General features: G+C 41.8%; 1 protein-coding gene and 1 pseudogene across 1 annotated transcript; one reads left to right on the top strand and one right to left on the bottom strand.

Annotated features, from left to right (window-relative positions):
- Positions 1-288: 288 nt before the first annotated feature.
- Positions 289-2,269, top strand: LOC147453555 (uncharacterized; annotated as a pseudogene).
- A 9,857-nt stretch (positions 2,270-12,126) lies between these two features.
- On the bottom strand, positions 12,127-15,852 carry LOC147453556 (cyclin-D3-1-like). Its single transcript, XM_086515719.1, has 6 exons — positions 14,870-15,852; positions 14,692-14,778; positions 14,424-14,522; positions 13,475-13,679; positions 13,117-13,247; positions 12,127-12,959 (listed from the first exon to the last, which is right to left on the bottom strand). The coding sequence occupies exons 1-6, from the start codon at positions 15,215-15,217 to the stop codon at positions 12,720-12,722; spliced, it is 1,110 nt and encodes a 369-aa protein (XP_086371845.1). The 5' UTR covers positions 15,218-15,852; the 3' UTR covers positions 12,127-12,719.
- Positions 15,853-18,769: the final 2,917 nt, after the last annotated feature.

The raw sequence follows: 18,769 nt of genomic DNA on the forward strand, positions 1-18,769 counted from the left end.
AAGTGGAAGTACACACACACACACACACACACATACATAGGGGGAGGGGAGGAGAGAGAGAGAGAGAGAGTTACCTGTGTGTTTATGTTGGCATATACTTACATGCTATTCAGCCCTCACAACTATATTTTATTAGTGTGTATGGCATTTCATGAACATCTAAGTGGAAGTACACACACACAATCATAGGGGGAGGGGAAGAGAGAGCTGAGAGAGAGAGAGAGAGAGAGAGTTTTGTGGTATTAAATCAATTCACTATTGTGATAAAGGTAGTCTTTAGAAACGAAAATGGCAAGAACAAAACCAACCGCAAAGAAAAGTCATGGCAGCCGTGTTTCTCAACACTCAAGTACTAGAACAATTCAAATGTGCTTATTGGACTAAATGGTGTTAGTTCATCCCAAGAGACCAATAGACCAAGTTCTAGTGTAAGCGTAAACTTACCAAGGAGACGAAGGGTTTCATAATATCTAGGTGTTCTAAGACAAATCAGAAAAGCACAAGATGGAACCACAAATTGCATTCCTAAAGAAAAATTTGTCAGGATAGTGCGAGAGATAACAGAAATATGTAGAAGTGGGACAAGATGGATGGCTACAGCTGTTGCATGTCTTCAAGAGGCTTGTGAAGATTATCTTATTGAATATTTTAATGACACTTTCATTCTTGCAGCACATGCTCATGATGTTACAATTATGCCTAAAGACGTGACAAGCTTAACCATGCTTAGACACCATTACGAGCAATTTAGATATATGCCTCCATTTGTAGATAAAAAAATAAAAGACATTCTTTTGATTCCTCTTGCAAGAAGGCCTAAAGAGTTGAAAGTAGAAGAAGTGACTGAAAAAGACATACATAGTAGAGATACCAGGCTGAACCAAGATAGAATTGAGAGGCTAAAATTAAAACAGGATGACCATGAAAAGTTAAAGAGAAAGGCTCAACAATTGGAGATTTTGCAAAGAAAAGAAAAGGTTTTAAAGACTTTAAATGCTCTTGGTCCAAAAGTCGAAGTCTTAATGAAAGGTGATAACCATGTTGCCTTTGTCCCTTTGGAAGCTCAAGATGTCCAAATATTGAAGAGCTTTGACAATGACATCTCTCATACCCTTGCCATGATTTTTCTAAGGTAATATAATTTTTTTATTTTAATGAAGGGCTCCTTTCACCCATTGTTTTTATGATACTAACTTAAGTGTTCAATTGCAGCATGATCAAATAAGAACTTCCTGAGGATGCACAAGATGAGGTGTTTATAATTGACTGTCAAATCTCTTGTCTTTTAGATGAAACAAAGCCTCCCCAAGAGCTTATAGCTTGGTTTACCCATTGCAATCCAAGTGTGAGAACTATTATTTTGCCATATATCTCAAGGTAAATCATTGTTATGTACTACAATAAGTGTTGTCAATTGGAGTCTTATCATGCTAGATATGCAAGAAAAAGTAGTTCTTTATCTGAATTCTATTGAGAAAACAACACACTTGGATATCAAAGGATAAGAAGTTTAAAATTTTTACGAAACGTATTAAACAAAAAAAATTGAAGTATTATAAACTATTTCAACAGTCGCGTCAACATCTTACTTGCAACCATTGAAAGCTTCCATGCTTTGGGCAATATTTTTAAAGAGGTTATACATTGAAAGATTCAGGTTTGAGTCCTCTTTATTGTACTAAGCTCTTGTTGTTTTTGTAAGTTTCTTTTGTCTTATGATTTATTTTGGTTGACAGGTACCACAACAAAAGGATAATCATAAGTGTGGATCGTATTTACTGTACAATGCCAAAGCCATGTTGGATCATGTTTACAAAAGCGAGACCTCTCAAGTTTATTTATTTATAACACTTAATACACAAATAATATAGCTGCTTTGACTCACAAAATTGTTTTTGTATTGTAGCTTTCTGTTACAACATACGCAGAGCTTGATGTAGCACACTTTCACATAGAGAAGATTGAAAGCATGATAGATAATTTCAATGTGAATAGTTGTCAATGCTAATAGTTGGAGTAATTGCAAAGTTTGCTCAAAGGAAAAGCTAGAGTTTGATAGAAGAGAGGCCACAAATGATGACCTATCAAAGTTTTTTAAAGAGATGGAGTGGTTTGAAGATGAAGATCGTCTCGCAGAAGAATCGCCATCACAAAAAGAAGAGGTTTACAAAAAAGATCTACCGATTGACTCTCACGTAGAAGAATTTATTGAAGACGGAGACATAAAGAAGTCACAAAGCCAGAACCATCAGTAGTAAGCACCTCATGAAAGGATAAAAGAGAGATTGAAAGTGACAATGTATCTGAAACACAATAAATGTATTTGAAGTACTTTTTGTATTAAGAAAGCTTGCTTTAGATTAAGACCTTGTCTTTACCTTCTCCGATTTGAATTTTTGTACCTAAGTGATAATTATAAAGACTACATTTAAATATATGTCCTTGCACTTCATAAACTTCTCTCTTCTCTTGGATACCTATCAAGATAAAGAATTATGTTAGTAAAAAATCTTTATGTTTCATATAAACGTGTTGTTTTGATGGAACTACTTACTTGTCTACCATTGATTTGAAATAAAAAATCTTGTGGAAGATCAACTTCATCTGCATTTATCAAATTTTATCAAAGTTGTAGAAGACTGCACTCTCCACCAATAGATAGAGTAGTTTGAAGTTTTCATTCATCCACACATCAATGTGCACTAAAGGATTGTCTTGCATATTTTGAAGGTCTTGATCCAATTTCACAGGAACACCGTTCACTCTATGAGATCTCTGATAGTAAAATGTCACAAAGTTCTAAACTTTTATCATGTACTTCACATTTACACTTGATGCACTTTGCAGTCAATTCCATTAGAATGACAAAATTCTTGTTCTTTGTCTAAAAACTCAAGTATTGTATCTTAGTCTACATTCTTACACACAAGCATGGTATTTTTAAGAGCTATTGGGTTCACTTGTGGCAAAAAAATCCACAAATACATGGATTGGCATGCTCACTTTGATTTTCACAAGCCTACTTGCTACATTAGGCTTCAACCCTTTTTGCACTTCATTAAATAGCTTCAAGAGAAATGCCTCACTTATATCACTAGTTGTCAAGGGCCAGTCTGAACTTATAAAATCGGGTAAAGAAAGCTTTTCTAGTGTTCCAGAAGAAAGATCGGTACCGACATGAAAGAAACTATCATAAAAGAAAACACCTAGCTCCTATTATACAATCCACTAATTGCCATTCTTCATAGGAAGAAGGATAGACATCTACAAAATAAATGAATAAAATCATAATAAAATTCAAAGAAACCACATTAATAAACACTTATGCTTTATAACTTACAGTTTGGTCTATTTAATGGAAGGTCCATTGTCCATTCAGAAAGTGTAAGCTCTCTATGTATATAAACATGTTGAACAAGAACTTCTTTCATTGATTTCTTGTTGTCATTGACATGAAAATCCTTCACCCTTGCCTTCCAAGACGACAAAAATTCATTTTTACTTTGCCTCTTTTGCTTTCTTGATTGCATTAGAATCGAAGATCCTTTGGTTATTATCAAAGGTATCCAATGATTTTGATCATCAAGTGTATTGAAAAAAGTTATAGACTCAATAAAAGCAGAGGGTTTACGTAACCTGCTTGAGGAAGGCATAGAATGCAGAGAGAAACTTGAGAAGAGGAAGTTCAAAAAGCTTTAGATGAGAGAAGTATAATTAATCATAAGTAACTTACGAACGGGATATTTTTGTGACTAGCAGTCCACTTATGCATGATTTTAATAATAAGAATATGATTTTTCTTTAGAGAAGGGCTGAATCATGGAAGTACTGGTTGATTTGAAAGGGACTCTTTTAAAATGAATAAAGCTTCTCCATCATTGAGAACAATGAAGATTGATATCTTTGTTTTAAGGGTTTACTAGTCGTTTTCACTTTCTTTTTACAAAATTCTTCTTTTTAAAACTCTTTTTAGTGATACTTTTCACCATTACGATGACTTAAAGCTGATTGGTTGTTAGCTTTCGACCCTCAATTCTTAAAAGGCCCTCTCTAGATCCCATTTTTTTCCTAATGAGATCTTGCCCTCAAACCCGAGCCCGCTAGCCAGGCACATTTCTTCAGAGCTCTCAAATTCAGAAGAAGAAGGGACACTATCACTGCAATTACTAGCGAGAGGGGGAATGTTGTTAGAGACCAGAATGCTATGGCCAAGCTCATGCTCGACCATCTCTGTCAAATTATGGCCAACCACAAGACTACGCTCAGGTGACCAAGGAGGCTAGAGCTGTGCTGCTTGGTACGGTCAATTGTGACCTACTACCTAATGAAGCAAAAGCATTGGAGAGGCCTATCGATGTCGACGAATGTTGGACTTCCTTACAAGCTATGGGGGAAAAAAAGTCCCCTGGGTGGGATGGACTAATTGCCGAATTTATCTTTAGAATTCAAGGAGGATATAAAAATCCCGATAGCACAACTAGCCAACAGGGCTTTGCTAGAGGGGCATTTGAATTCCAGCCTGAAAAGAGGGTTGATCAAACCTATCCCCAAGTTAGTTTGTTGCTCTTTGCTGAAGCACTGGCGGCCTATCTCTATGATGACATTTGTATGCAAGATCATTGCTAAAGTGATTGCTCTAAGGCTGGCTCCAACCTTCAATAGAATCATCACACCCCACCAACTTGGATTTATAGAAGGTAGGTCAATCTATGACAACATCTTGGCTTCCATGGTTGGTATTGAATATGCTTCTTTCACCAAGCAAGAACGTATCCTCCTCCAACTTGATCTGGATAAGGCTTATGATAGAATCTCATGGACTTACATTGAGGCAATCATGAAGGCTCTGGGCTTTGGACCTAAAATGTGTGTGATATTCCGAACGTTGGGGGAAGGAAGTTATTATGAGCTCCTCTTCAACAACAAGAGGAGTGGGAGGGTTTGAGGTCAAATGCTCGATCAAGCAAGGTTGCCCCCTTGCCCCGCTACTTTTTGCTATTGGCTCTCACCCCCGCTGGTGAGACTGTGCTTGAGGACAGTGTGACGAAAGGGGACATTCAAGGTCTTTCACTGTCTGGAGGAAAGCAACTATTGGCAAATCTTTTTACAGATGACTCTTTTATTTTCCTCAAAGCTGATTCAGAGACGCTACAAATAGCCCTTCAGATCGTCCAGCTTTTTGCCACTGCCTCCAGATATGTGTGCAATATTGAGAAATCTAGACTGATATCTCTCCAGAAAGTGACACCTTCGACGTCGCGGGATGGTCTAAAGAGGTAATAGGCAAGGGCACTTTATTCAGGCACCTTGGTGCTCCACTTGGAGTGGGAATTACAGATAAGCAGAGACTTGACTGGATCTTGACTAAAGTCAACGACAGAATGAGAAGATGGAAGTTTGTGCTCCTCCCCTTCCAAAGTTGAATCACAGTGATCAATGCTTTCATGATGCCGGACATTTCATTTGTATCGTCGTTGCTTAAAATAAGCAAATCCAATTGGAAAGAATTCTTGAAGCCTATCAAGCTTTTTTTATGGAAAAGTAACATAAAGGCCACAACCCCTTACTAGTGGGGGAGATGGGAATGGGTAGCAAGACCTAAGAAGCAAGGCGGTATCAAGATTACTGACCCTATGATTCATGCAAAAGCTTTGTGTGCCAAACTGTGGTTTCTTTGACGAACCAAAAACAAGAGTGGGCTATTATAGCCTGGGATATAATGGACAACGCAAAGCTTACCTCAAGAGGGGGCATATGGAAGATGGCCACGATGCCGAATAAGATTCTTGCACCTTATTGGACCTCCTTTAGGCTTGGTGGCTGCACAGGGGAACTAGCGCAGACGTGTAACAAAGCAGCCTTGACTTTCGAATGGGGAGAAAATTTCAAGTACTTCAAGGATTCCTCCCGCAATTGGTCCCCATGGCTTTCCAAACTTGGAAGGGTCTCCTTGGACCCTTTTTGGAGGGAAGTTGCACGGCAAGTGAGCAATAAAGGAATCTAAAAGCTTTTGCATCTTTGGGATGACAAAAGTTGCTGGAAGGATGGGGAGCACATGGTGATGGAACATTAATCGGGGATGTACGAAAGGTTTCTCATGAATAGACTCTTGGAAGTGCTATTCACATGTCCTATTGTATGCGGATCAGAAATAGATTGGAGAGCATGGCATTGGCCGAAAGACAAAGTGTTATTACTTACGGAAGGGAGAGCCTTCCATTCCTTTAGTGAGAGAGTGCAATGGACACAAACAAAGTGAATGGACACTGTGAATGAAGGTGCTAAAACTGAGAGATAGAGAGAGAAGAGAATACGACAACAGTATGTTGTCAAACCCTCCTCCGACGGCCCCACTCTCTATGGCGAGAGTGGTCTACTTATGATTGCACAAATCTCTACAATGCTTGGACTTGCCGACGATGTCCACAATGATGAGGACGACGAGACGAGACGGACTGAAAGAAATCTGAAAATGCTAAGGGTTGAAATTTCCAAATGTTTATCTGTTGAATTCTGACTCTATGTCGGTGACGACGGCGATGATGACGATGCGATGACGACGCACTGAAAAGTAGGTGCTGAAATCTGTGTTTTTTGCGTTGAATCTGTAAACCTTGCGGAATCTGACCGTGCGACGAGGAACTGTTGCGGGAAGGTGAGATCTGTGAGGTTCGGGGGTTCTGCTGTGGAGTCTGACTGCTGAAACTGAAAACGCTTATGCTTGTGGGGATTCCGTCGCGAAGATTTGCAAAAACGCTAAAGTGTCTTGCAGATGCAAAAACGCTAGGGCTGAAAATGTCATGCAAAAATGCTAGGCCTTTAGATGGGCTGAAAACGCTAGGTCTGTTGTGGGAAGGTGGTCTTGCTGAGAAGGTGCTTGTTGAATGCGAAGTTCCTGTTGCCTCTTCTGCCAGAAAGTGCTAGAGCACTAGGTTTCTACTTATACAAACTTAGCAAAATTCCCTACCTACTTTTCAACAAAAGTCACTTAAAAACAATAAGTGAAAAATGACAAAAATAGGAAAAATAGGTCTACGCACTGTAAAAATACTACTAATGGGATCTAAGTGGAATTTGATGGTCATGCTGTGTGCAACCGGAGGATATGCATCTACTCTACTTGACTGGTCATGCACGGTCTGCGAACAGACTCACAAAAGTGCGAGATCACTTCCTATGCTAGACTCACTTGACTGAATTGAACCCTGGTCATGTTGTAGCTTGTCCGTGGACACATAGGGTTGGATGTGTCACGTGACATCCCCTCCTTTTCAAAGTGAGGTATTGGTACCGATATTCCAAAAGACGAAGTTTGGTAGAGGGAAGCAACCTGGATTGCTTCAACCTTTGCTAATCTCTAATTCACCATGGGAGAGCATATCCATGGATTTTATCTCTGGATTGCATAAGTCTATCCATGGGAATACGGGAATATGAACGATAGTAGACAGGTTCAACAAAGAAGTTCATTTTATACCTGCCAAAAAGACTATCAAAGCCCATCAAATGGCAACCCTCTTCATATCACAAATCTTCAAGTACCATGACTTGCCAATGTCCATAGTGTTGAATAGAGATCCTAGATTGACCAGTGATTTCTGGAAGGGTCTCTTTCTGTATGGCGTTGAGGGAGATTGCCAATAGCATCCGGAATCGTGGACAGGACACTTCGTCGGCCCACTCTGATGTGTGGATCATGCGATACTTGAACTTCATAAAGGTCTACAACGCTTGCTTCTTTGGGCCGCGCCGAAAGCGACACAAAGTCTTCTGTTGCTCCTTCAATGCGTCAACTTCGTATAGAGTTATGCTTCTTCCTTCTTCAAAAATCTCCATGGCTGAAAATTCCTGAAACCACTTCCAACACAAAAACATGAACATACCCAAACCATGTAAAGTGACTGGAAAAATTCTATTCCTTCGAACAAATTGTGTATGCAATGTAGATGAACAAAGTGACGGAGTGCCAAACCGTTCATCAAACACACGCAAACAATGAGGTCGAATCTTGACTTTTTGATCTACATCAATCAACTGTGGCAATTCACAATGGAAATGCCCATGCTTGGTGCTCATACTTTCTTGTGCTCTTTCTACAACTGTGGCGTGCCAAAGAAGAGACATGGAATGTGACTTCCTTGAATGCATACTTTTCAGCTTTTCATGAATAATCCACATACATCCGTGCTCATTCATGAGTGAAATGTGCTCAATGTACAATATGTCATGCCTAGGAAAAGGGATCACATAAAGACGTTGACTAAAATACAGGAAACGATCACGAATGAAACACTTGAACAAAGTGTGCTGACAAATCATTCGAACACATAGTACTTCCTGTAAGGGTTCTTTGGACCTATGCTCGAGAGTCAAGATCGGTTCGTAGTGTTTGATCGACTCTGCCTGGGGGGGTGTTGTGGACCTCGGCTCGAAAGCCAAGATCAAATCTTTGTGATTGATTGAATCTGCAACGAGGTTAGCTTCGCTAGAAAAGGCATCAACTAAACCATCATCTTTGTGAACAATCACGTCTTGATCAAACAAATCATCATGCTCGTGAGAAATCACATCGTGATCATCATGCAAATCATCATGCTTATCATTGTCATTCAAATCATCATGCTTATCATTATCATTGAAGTCATCATCCTTATGATCATGCCAATCCTGTGTGTCATGCTTGGGAGAAGAAGAGACTAAGAGAGTCTCCTTTTCCCGAATCTCTTCAATCTTCACCTGCACATTAGAAATGAGAGAGGAAGAATAAACAACATTCTTGCGATCCAATTCTGTTTTTCTTTCTGCGTACTTGCAATCAAATTCTTTGGTCTCCAAGCGTAATTGCTCGTGCTCACGCTCCATGGTTGCCATTCTTGCTTCGTGCCACGTTGTCATCAAGTTCATCGTCGTCATGCACCAAGCCTCCATAGGATCTGGTGCAATCCTTGGCGTAAATGGGGAAGGGTCGGAAAAACCTCCTGGTGAGGAAAAGTCTTCTTCGCCACTCCCATGCTCACCACCTTCATGCGAAGTATCCATTCCGCTTCGGGTGATGACCATACACTTGAAGGCTTTTTCCCACCTCACGTCGATTGGCCGGCCGCTAAGTGCACGGTCCGCTCTCAATGAGTGAAAAGAGGCACAAGGGGAGGGTGGACAAACCCTTCTTTCTTGGGTTTCTTGTCACTCTTCAAAAACACGATTAGGAATCGACACACCCAAGAGGACTTGGGTTATGTGCAATCGCAACAAGCAAAAAAAATTATGTGGCTCTTGTGGTTCTTTCCTTGAGTGATACAAAAGACTGCCAAAGCTCCGATACCAGTGTAAGGTGCACGGAAGTGATTGTTGAACTTTGCTCAAGATAAGTGCATCGAACTGTGCTCAAGGGTTCCTTTTACTTACGGAAGGGAGAGCCTTCCGTTCCTTTAGTGAGAGAGTGCAATGGACACAAACAAAGTGAATGGACACTGTGAATGAAGGTGCTGAAACTGAGAGATAGAGAGAGAAGAGAATACGACACCAGAATGTTGTCAAACCCTCCTCCGAAGGCCCCACTCTCTATTGCGAGAGCGGTCTACTTATGATTGCACAAATCTCTACAATGCTTGGACTTGCCGACGATGTCGACGACAATGAGAACGACGGCGAGATGGACTGAAATTTGAAAATGCTAAGGGCTGAAATCTGCAAATCTTTATCTGTTGAATTCTGACTCTATGTCGGTGACGACGAAGGGACGACAACGCGCTGAAAATGCAGATGCTGAAATCTGCGTTTTTCAGGCTGAAACTGTAAACCTTGCGGAATCTAACCGTGCGACGAGGAACTGCTACATGAAGGTGAGATCTGCGAGGTTCGAGGGTTCTACTGTGGAGTCTGACTGCTGAAAACTGAAAACGCTGATGCTTGTGGGGATTCCTTCACGAAGATCTGCAAAAACGCTAAGGTTTCTTGCAGATGCAAAAACGCTAGGGCTGAAAATGTCATGCAAACACGCTAGGTCTGTTGCGCGAAGGTGGTCTTGCTGAGAAGGTGCCTGTTGAACGCAAAGTTCCTGCTGCCTCTTCTGCCAGAAAGTGGTAGCACCAGGTTTCTACTTATACAAACTTAGCAAAATTGCCCTACCTATTTTTCAACAAAAGTCACTTAAAAATAATAAGTGAAAAATATCAAAAATAGAGAAAATAGGTCTATGCACTGTAAAAATGCTACTAATGGGATCTGACTGGAATCTGATGGTCATGTTGTGTGCAACCAGAGGATATGCATCTACTCTACGTGATTGGTCATGCACGGTATACGAACAGACTCACAAAAGTGCTAGATCACTTCCTATTCTAGACTAACTTGGCTGAACTGAACCCTGGTCATGCTGTAGCTTGTCCACGAACACATAGGGTTGGATGTGTCACGTGACATCCTCAGACCTGGAGAACATATAATGTGCTAGTATACCAAGTTGATTGGTTTACCCCACTCAACAGAATCTGGAAGAAAAACTGGACAAAAGAACGCTGGCAAAAGAGAGTTGCTACCATCTGGGAGGCTAAAGGGCCGAACTACATAAAGGTATTTATCTGGAAGGTGTTGTGGGGAGCTTTGCCCCCTGGGGTTAAAGGTGCAAGCTAGAGGTCTTGGCTTAAGCACTTGCTCAGGCTGAAGGTCAATCTTGGAAGACCCCCTCCATCTGTTTTGCAAGTGTCCTACTTCGTGGGGTCTAGCCTCTAGAGTGTGCAAGTGGGTAAGAAGGACTTGGAAGATCACCTTTTCTACGGATGACCTGATCTTGAAAGGACATGATATCCAAAGCCAGGCCGGTATGCTATGCACTCAAATGATCAGATTCTGCTACCTGAACCAAGTATGGAAGTCCAAGAAACTTCGAGTCTTCGAGAGCAAACTAGAGGCAGCTCTCTTTGATAATATTGTGCGATCAAGCATAGAGCTCATTCACATGGTAGGAGCAAAAAGAGAGGTAGCAAACAAAGATGAAGGATGGATGCATACTTTGAGTTGTTTAGAACACCCAAGAGGTTAGGAGTTCATCATCTGGTAGGTAATTTGTGTACAAGTCTGGTAGGTAATCTGTGTACAAGTCTCTGATGGAACCCTAGCCCCCAACAAGGCACATGGTGTGCTTGAGGGATGTTGTATTCTTATCGGGTTAATATGAATTATCTCAACTCAAAATTGTGAGTATGGCCAAAAAAAAAAAAAAAGGTTCAAGACTCTATTGAGGTTAAAATCTCTCTTTCTCGAAGAGTTGGTCTAGTGTGGTAAGACTTTGGCTTCTCAACCTACGGGTTGTGTGTTCAAATCCCCTGCTGGGTCTTCTCTAGAGGGACACCTGGTGCTCACATTGCTAGGGCTCGTCCTTAAAATACTTGGGTGCATCCTCCTCCTAGGCTAGGTCACCCGAGGAGGAGATTCCTAGGTGGTTGCTACAAGTTCTCTGTCATTCCCAATACGTAGGACATCAATTAGGTGGCCATGCCTACGCATGGCTCTTGCCAAATGGTGTGTGGCCGTCGCCCGACCATGTTTCATGGCTAATATTTGGAAAGGATGGACACCTCCCTTGTGGGCCCTTTGGTGTGTTGTTAAAGAAAACATAAACAAGGTGAAAATTCACTATGGCCCACGGAAGGCTATTTTAGGAGAATTTCATAATAAAAGGCATCTTTGTGAGAGAGAAAAATAGATGTGACACTAGTATTCAAAAACATACTGTATCACAATATAATATTATGTTTTTTTGAAAAAAAAAGTGCAAAGATGATCTATTTATATTACAATATATTCTAAAAGCATAAGAAATAATGTTATACTCAATGGCCCTCTTTAAAGAGAGAGATACACAAATGTCAACACTCTCATAAGCACCTAAAAGAGATAATAATAAAGTAGTTAATTGTCATTAGCTTGCCGTGTGGCATTAATCTACAAGCTTTATCCAATGGTCCAGAGATGCACCCAAAATCCAACCCTTTAGTAAGGACTACTTATGTAGTCCAAAAATCTCTCTCTCTCTCTCTCTCTCTCTCTCTCTCACACACACACACACACACACACACACGTGTGCAAAGAAAAAGGCTTCTAAAGACTATTTGACTCACTAGTAAGTGACTACCTCAACACAAACAGGATGTTTGCTTATTTTATTGATTCTTTGATGTTCTTACAGACCTTTTCCAACATGGTGGTTAAAAACTCTCTGCATTTGCATTTGCAGCTGCCTCTCTTCCTCTGAGGATTAAGAAAAGAAGAGAAAAAAAAAACTCAAAGCAACAAGTTAAAACTCAAATTGAGTTGAGACAGAGAAGAAAGCCATCAGTATTGTACATTTGGAACAGTGGCCTTTTCCTATATTGCCTGGCTGACCACCATATCCTCTTCGTCTTCAGCTATAGAGCTGCACACAAGCCAGCAAGTTGGAGGCCTTTTCCTATATTGCCTGGCTGACCACCATATCCTCTTCGTCTTCAGCTATAGAGCTGCACACAAGCCAGCAAGTTGGAGGTGGCTCGTCGACGTTCATTGTGTTCACAACACTCACCATCACCGGCCCACATCAGAGCTTCCAAGCCTCGTCTTCGCCGCTTTCGAAGTTCCAAGGCCGAATTTCTGTATGCCCTCCCTTCTTCAGCAGGACATTGAACATGTCATGAGCTCCAACCTCTTTGGTCTCGCCTACATCAAAACACACTCCAAGCTAGCTAACACCTTCTCTGCCTCTTCGGACACAGGACAATCTCCTCAATATCGATTCGTCCCAAGAAGAGATTGGCACTGCCCACAAAAGAGCTTGTTCCCTCACTGGCATTGACCTCTATGTGATATGCAACCGTGTTGGGACTTAGAGGGGACTTGGTGCTCCCGCTCTCTGTCGTCGTTGTCGCACATATTGGATCCACTATTAGAGATTCTATTTGCACATAACAACGCCTCACTTTCTCCTGCAAAACCAATAAGATCCATCATGATGAGCTACTACCTTTGGCAACAAAAGCTTAAACTCATTCCTCAGATTAAAGAGAGCACAACATATCACACCATTCGAGGAAAAGGATGATTGATTTTAGCCATTAGAATGTGAGCTTCAATGTGACTTACTGCTTTCAAAGGGATGTATTTGAAAATGCAGAGCTTCAGTTTTTCTGCTTGCACAGGAAGGATTTCCTCCAAGGCAAAGCACATAGAGGAAACTCCCAATAGAGAAGGCTCAAACTCTAACAACTCCCTCTCTGAAAAACAGATAAACATCAGGCTCAATTATGACTATCACAATGTGAGTATGCAACTGCATGTTTAATCCACATTCGAATTTACAACCACACATTCAATACAAGGTAGTATGTTTATGGATTTGCACCTGTGTGTGTGGAACAGCATGTGCTAGTGTCAACATGTGAATGTGTGTATGTGCGCACACATGTGCATGAGAGTGTGTGCATATGGCAGCAAGGTAAACCTTGAAAAGCAGAAAGGAGAAGTTCCGATGTGCGAGTCATCAAAGCTTTTTTGAGGTGAGGGCGAAGGTGAAAGCCATTGATGGCCTTCTCCACAAACGAAAAGGCAGTAATGGAGTTGAGCCTCCAGTTAAGGGCCCCCAACACATTCACTTCCATCCTCTGTACTGTCTTAGCTTTAAATATATGATCTAAGCCTTCACATGCCTGCATCAAACCAGAGAGCAAAATGATGAGATACAAGGTCTAATGTCTCATAATTCCAGTACAGAATGTAACACCACAGGAAGACCTCTTGACCCTGGACACCATTCTAGCCCTCTTGCATAGCCTAGGATGAGGAATCACTTCCTACTCAGAGATGTTGGCTCATCCCTTTCAAACCATAACTCCATTCTCTGCATGGAAGCCATGCAAATTCGTTGGAAGTCACATTGACCAATACAGTTTGTTCGAGACATATGTCTCTTCTTTTCCGTGCGTACAAACAACAATTTGACTGAACATGCACAGCAAAACTTTCCTTGTCCACAATACTTGGGAGATCAATCAAAACTGACCAGAAAGCACTCTTTGCCACTCTTAAGGGTCTTCCAACATGCTCGTGAAATCAAGGATGACAACTCCACTCCAGAAGGAGACAAGGCCGGACATGAATTGAGCCCAAGAAAAGTAAGTTATTGATGGCTCTTTCATTCTAGTTCTAGGACGAACCATTTACGCTTGCGGCATCTTCTACGAAGTGTAGCTCACGTCTAAGCATCCGGTTAGGGAACGGGGCAACGCCCATGAAGCCCAGAAACGGAAGGCCAGCCTGGCTGTATGCTCCTAGTAGACTAGACAAGCTCTGATCAATGCATGTATGTATGTAGACATGGGACATTGAATCAAAACTTTATGACCAAAAGTCAAAACAGGAAACGTGAAATAGTCGGAGAAGCGAGCACCTACTTGTAAATCAAGAAGTGCAGGGACTTCAACTTCTTCTATTTTGGCCGCCAAAGAGAGGCATGTTACACTCAGAAGCTCCATCATCCAAGGCTTCCAAGCCTGCATTAAAAAATGTCACAGGTTGTTTTATTTTGGTCTGAAAAACAATTTAATGTCTTCAACATGATAACCAGCACCACAGCTCAACAGGAGCTCTATGTATACACGAACAAAAGGCGACAAACAGAATAAACAAAACTAAACAAAGCTCACAGAGGAGGGGACTAACCGGAGCTAAACTCTTATCGAGGTAGCGGTCCATGTAATTGACCGCCAGAGCTACCGATACTGGGCTGAAATTGAACAAGGAATGCGCCTGCCAAAAAAAACTCCCAACTGAGCTTAATTACACCATATGAACTGTGATTTTTTTTTTGTGGGCAAGGGCCTGAAGATCAAATGACTACCTTGACCATCCACCGAATGGCAAGAGCACGCATGTGGCAAAGGTCTGGCTTACATTGCAGCTTCGTCCCATAGTCCTCTCCAGGCTGAAACTGTGTCTGCCTTCTTAGAAGGCCAGGTATAGAAAGTTCCTCCTCTTCTTCGTCCTCATCCCCTTCATCACAAGTTTCTTTTGCCTCAAAAATGCCATACGCAGAATTCCATCTTCCGCATGCATCTTCTGTGTATGTGCATGCCGAAGATGAAGAGGATGATGGTGATGGAAGGCATGGCGACAACGCCTCTCCAGCTGCCCTGCTCATCTGAGGACTCCCTTCCATCTCCTCTTCACAGCACAGAAAGCTTTCCATTTCTAGTGCAAAGGGTGAAGGAAGGGGCAGAGTCGATGCAAAGTGGTCTGTGGTAGTGCCCCTTCCTTAGGAAGCCTGTTGTTTTTGTACAATGCAAACCATGAGAGGAAGGGTTTTCAGCAAGCTGTGGACGTACAGCCACGGAGCATGAGCTTGTTGGCGACCTTATATTTGTACAGACAGAGAGAGAGAGAGAGAGAGAGAGAGAGAGAGAGAGAGAGAATGGGACAATGTGTGTGTAGGCGCTGTGTGTCTATGGAGCGAATGTTTTTTTTCGAAAGAGAGCAGGAAGTGGAGCGATGCACTTCCTAGCTCCTCTTCTTCACAAAGCGTAGAGAATGTGACTGCGGATGTTTATATGCGTGTGTGTGAGTGAGAGAGTGAGAGAGAGAGAGACTCCACTCTCCAGCTCGTCCCTTCTCTTTCATCAAAGAAGCAAGAAAACATACCTTTTTCACAGGAGAGAGTAGGAGACAAAGATATGCACCCCTGCGAGCAAGGCCCTAGTACCTACAACCCCTTAATGCAATAGCTGTGTGTGTGTGGGGGGGCTAGAGCGAGGAGAGAGAGAGAGGGAGAGAGACGGGGACAGAGGGATGGATATAGATCGATGGGTAACTTACTTTCTAAGTTTCTGCCACCTTCCCCCTCTCTCTGCGTCCTGTCTCTGGCTTCAAAATCCAAAATTTCCCCCTCCCCGGACTACCCTCTGCCTCGAGTCTCTCTCCTCTCCCTCCCTCCTGCTCTGTGGGATTGTGACTTTCGGTCTTTTGACTCTAGGCTATGGCCCCGTTTTTCAAACCTCCTTCCTCAATCTCTACCAATTTTCCACCCCTCCCTCATCTTTCTAGGTAGATATCCTCTCTCTACCCATTTATTATCCTGCCATTTTTTGCTCTCTCTAGCCAGATCAAATTAATAAAAACTGTTTTGTAGGAGAGGGTGAGTCGGCGCTTTTCCAACTTGAAAAAACCAACCAGATCTCATTATTGAATTCAGGGCACGATCACACGACACACACACAATAGAAAAAGAGAGAAGAGAGAGAGAGAAAGACAGGCGTGCAAGCAACACGTGGCACACACGCTCACCCAACCAACCACCAATTTGATAAATATCAATTTACACAAAATGCCTTTTCTCACCTTCACTCCGGGTGGGAGTCGACGGATTTACAAAGGAGGTTTAATCCGTCGTTGATCTTTTCTTTATATAATAAAGAAAGGGAAAATTACCAAAATACTCCTCTAATTTGTGGAAATTTTCTGAATACCCCTCAAATTTCAAAAATTCCCAAAATACCCTTTATCTATTTAAGCTAGAATGTTTACGATTTCCTAATCTTTATTCTTTTCTAACAATGGAGATTCATTTTTTAGTGCTTAGCATGTAATTTGTCATAAATTACCTCCCCAAAAAAAACAATTATGTCTGAAAACAAAACAATGAAGCAATTCATCTCCGAAACAATGAAGCAAAACCAACTCAAATTCTAGTTTTAGTATCTTGTATTGTATTGAGAGATAATGGTCTTCTTATGAAAAGCTACAAATTTTATTATCTTTGGATAAATTTAATCTCACAAGCAGGTGTATTTTGGGAATTTTGGAAAATTTGAAGGGCACTTAGGGAATTTATGACAAAATATGAAGGGTATATTGGGAATTTTTGAAATTTGAAAGGTATTTTGGGAATTTCCACAAATTAGAGGGGTATTTTGGTAATTTTTCCTAAAAGAAAATGGCTCTCGACTCACTGATGCACCTCGAGCCCTCGACCTCCAGCCAACACTCCAACACCTTGTCCAACCTACCTATCGTGCATCCGTACACAAATCATGACTCCATAGGTATAAAAATTTGCCCCTCTGTTGTGTTTATCCAACAGCCCAAAGGGGAATAGAACCTGGGTGGCTGGGTGGCTGGGTGGATGTTGCATTGTTTAGGAGCAATAATGACAATTCACTCATTGGATTGATGTGATCATGATGATGTGTGTGTGTGTGTGTGCGCATGCGTGCGTACACACGTGTGTGCCCGCCAATCCGATCAAGTTCGACTCCTGTCGATACTCACATCTCCAAATGGCATGTGTTGGTTGAGAGGGGATCTATAGATATCAGACAACACAAATCTCAAGGCAACATCAATCGTGCAATGACGTAGTGGGTAGTCCTCATCACTATATCACACGGGCATGGTCAAATGGGATCAATGGTGGAGGAGGAAAAAGCGACGCGCGTCAATTATGGACCGTCAGATCTGAGGTTGCCCCGAATTTACCAATTTGCTCGAATTTATTAATCGGCCCACATTTCCAATATGACGTACTCGAATCACCTATATTTCAACGTACGCATGAGGGTGTAGTGGTTGGTGCACATGGCTCGTGGTGGGGAGGTCGGGGTTGGAAACATGGGGTGCGGATCGACCCGAATTTACAAGCCTGTCCGAATTTTACTTTTCTTCCCAAATTTACCAAACGCCCCGAATTTACCAAATGTGCATCCGACGGCCCAGATCACCTCAACTGTGGATCCCATTTGAGCATGCCCGTGCGAGATAGTGTGGAGGGTAGTCAAGCGAATAGTGGTAGATTGTGGGTGAACTAAGGGCTTGTTAGTTCACCCCTCGTTTACCACAACAATTTGACGATTGACATCACTGCGCGATCCTCATTGCCTAATTCGCATCATAGATCCGAATAAAAGGACCTCTCTCTCACTCATAGTACTTATTCCCACATTAATAAAAGCAAGATTACGCTCTTTGGAGCAATTTGCACCGGAGTAAAAGTTGTTAGGGAGACCACAAGGGCCAGGTGAGGTACAGCTGCATATACGAAAGCAACATCCATAACAAAATTTAGTGCAGATCATCGATTTGGGCTTCAAGAGAGTCCAAGAAAGTATTGGCCTTCATCATCTCTTGTGCAAGTTGTAATAGCCCCAATTGCAACAGCCCTATCAACTACTTCAGGATCATCTATGTATCTTCTAATCTAAATTCAAAGCGCTTTTCGCTTTTTCATTTTTAAAGCTCTTGCCAAGTAGAATCGCAAGATTTGTTCTCAAAGGGCATAACTTATTAGGTGTGTTTTGCACGGATGGGCTTGTAGTGTTTTTCCCCTGTCAGCAAGATTTGTCTTCTAGTTAAAACGTTGCCTTTGCAATGCCATCTCTACCAATTTTTACAGAGTCGGAGAATTGCTACTCTCTCTATCTCTCTCCTCTCTCTCTCTCTCTCTCTCTCGTGCGCAAGTGGAAGCCGATGGCACTTTCTCGGGGCTAATTTCAAATCTACCAAAATTGCATGGCTCGACAAAAACGTTGCCATTGATGCGAGTGAATACACTCTATACACCAAAAATCACCTATTGTCTCTCTACAATGCACGGCCCCACATGAAGTTTGGACTGTCCTGTCTATTCTATAGCCAAGGGGCGTTTTGCACTTTACAAAATAAAATAGTAGGTACCAATGGCCATATCCCACCACCACCACAAAAACCCCAAAAAAAAAAAAAAAAAAGAACTTATGAGGCCCGCATGAAG

Source organism: Adiantum capillus-veneris, chromosome 7 (assembly GCF_014529385.1).
Source record: "Adiantum capillus-veneris isolate H3 chromosome 7, ASM1452938v2, whole genome shotgun sequence".
Lineage (NCBI taxonomy): Eukaryota > Viridiplantae > Streptophyta > Polypodiopsida > Polypodiales > Pteridaceae > Adiantum > Adiantum capillus-veneris.

Bases quoted from the DNA above. Each gene is read 5' to 3' on its own strand.
- LOC147453556 (XM_086515719.1), bottom strand. From the start codon at position 15,217: ATGGAAAGCTTTCTGTGCTGTGAAGAGGAGATGGAAGGGAGTCCTCAG. The intron at 13,680-14,423 runs GTAGGTGCTCGC...GGTTTGATGCAG, and splicing joins CTGCACTTCTTGATTTACAA to GCATGTGAAGGCTTAGATCA. The intron at 12,960-13,116 runs GTAAGTCACATT...TTGGTTTTGCAG, and splicing joins AATACATCCCTTTGAAAGCA to GAGAAAGTGAGGCGTTGTTA.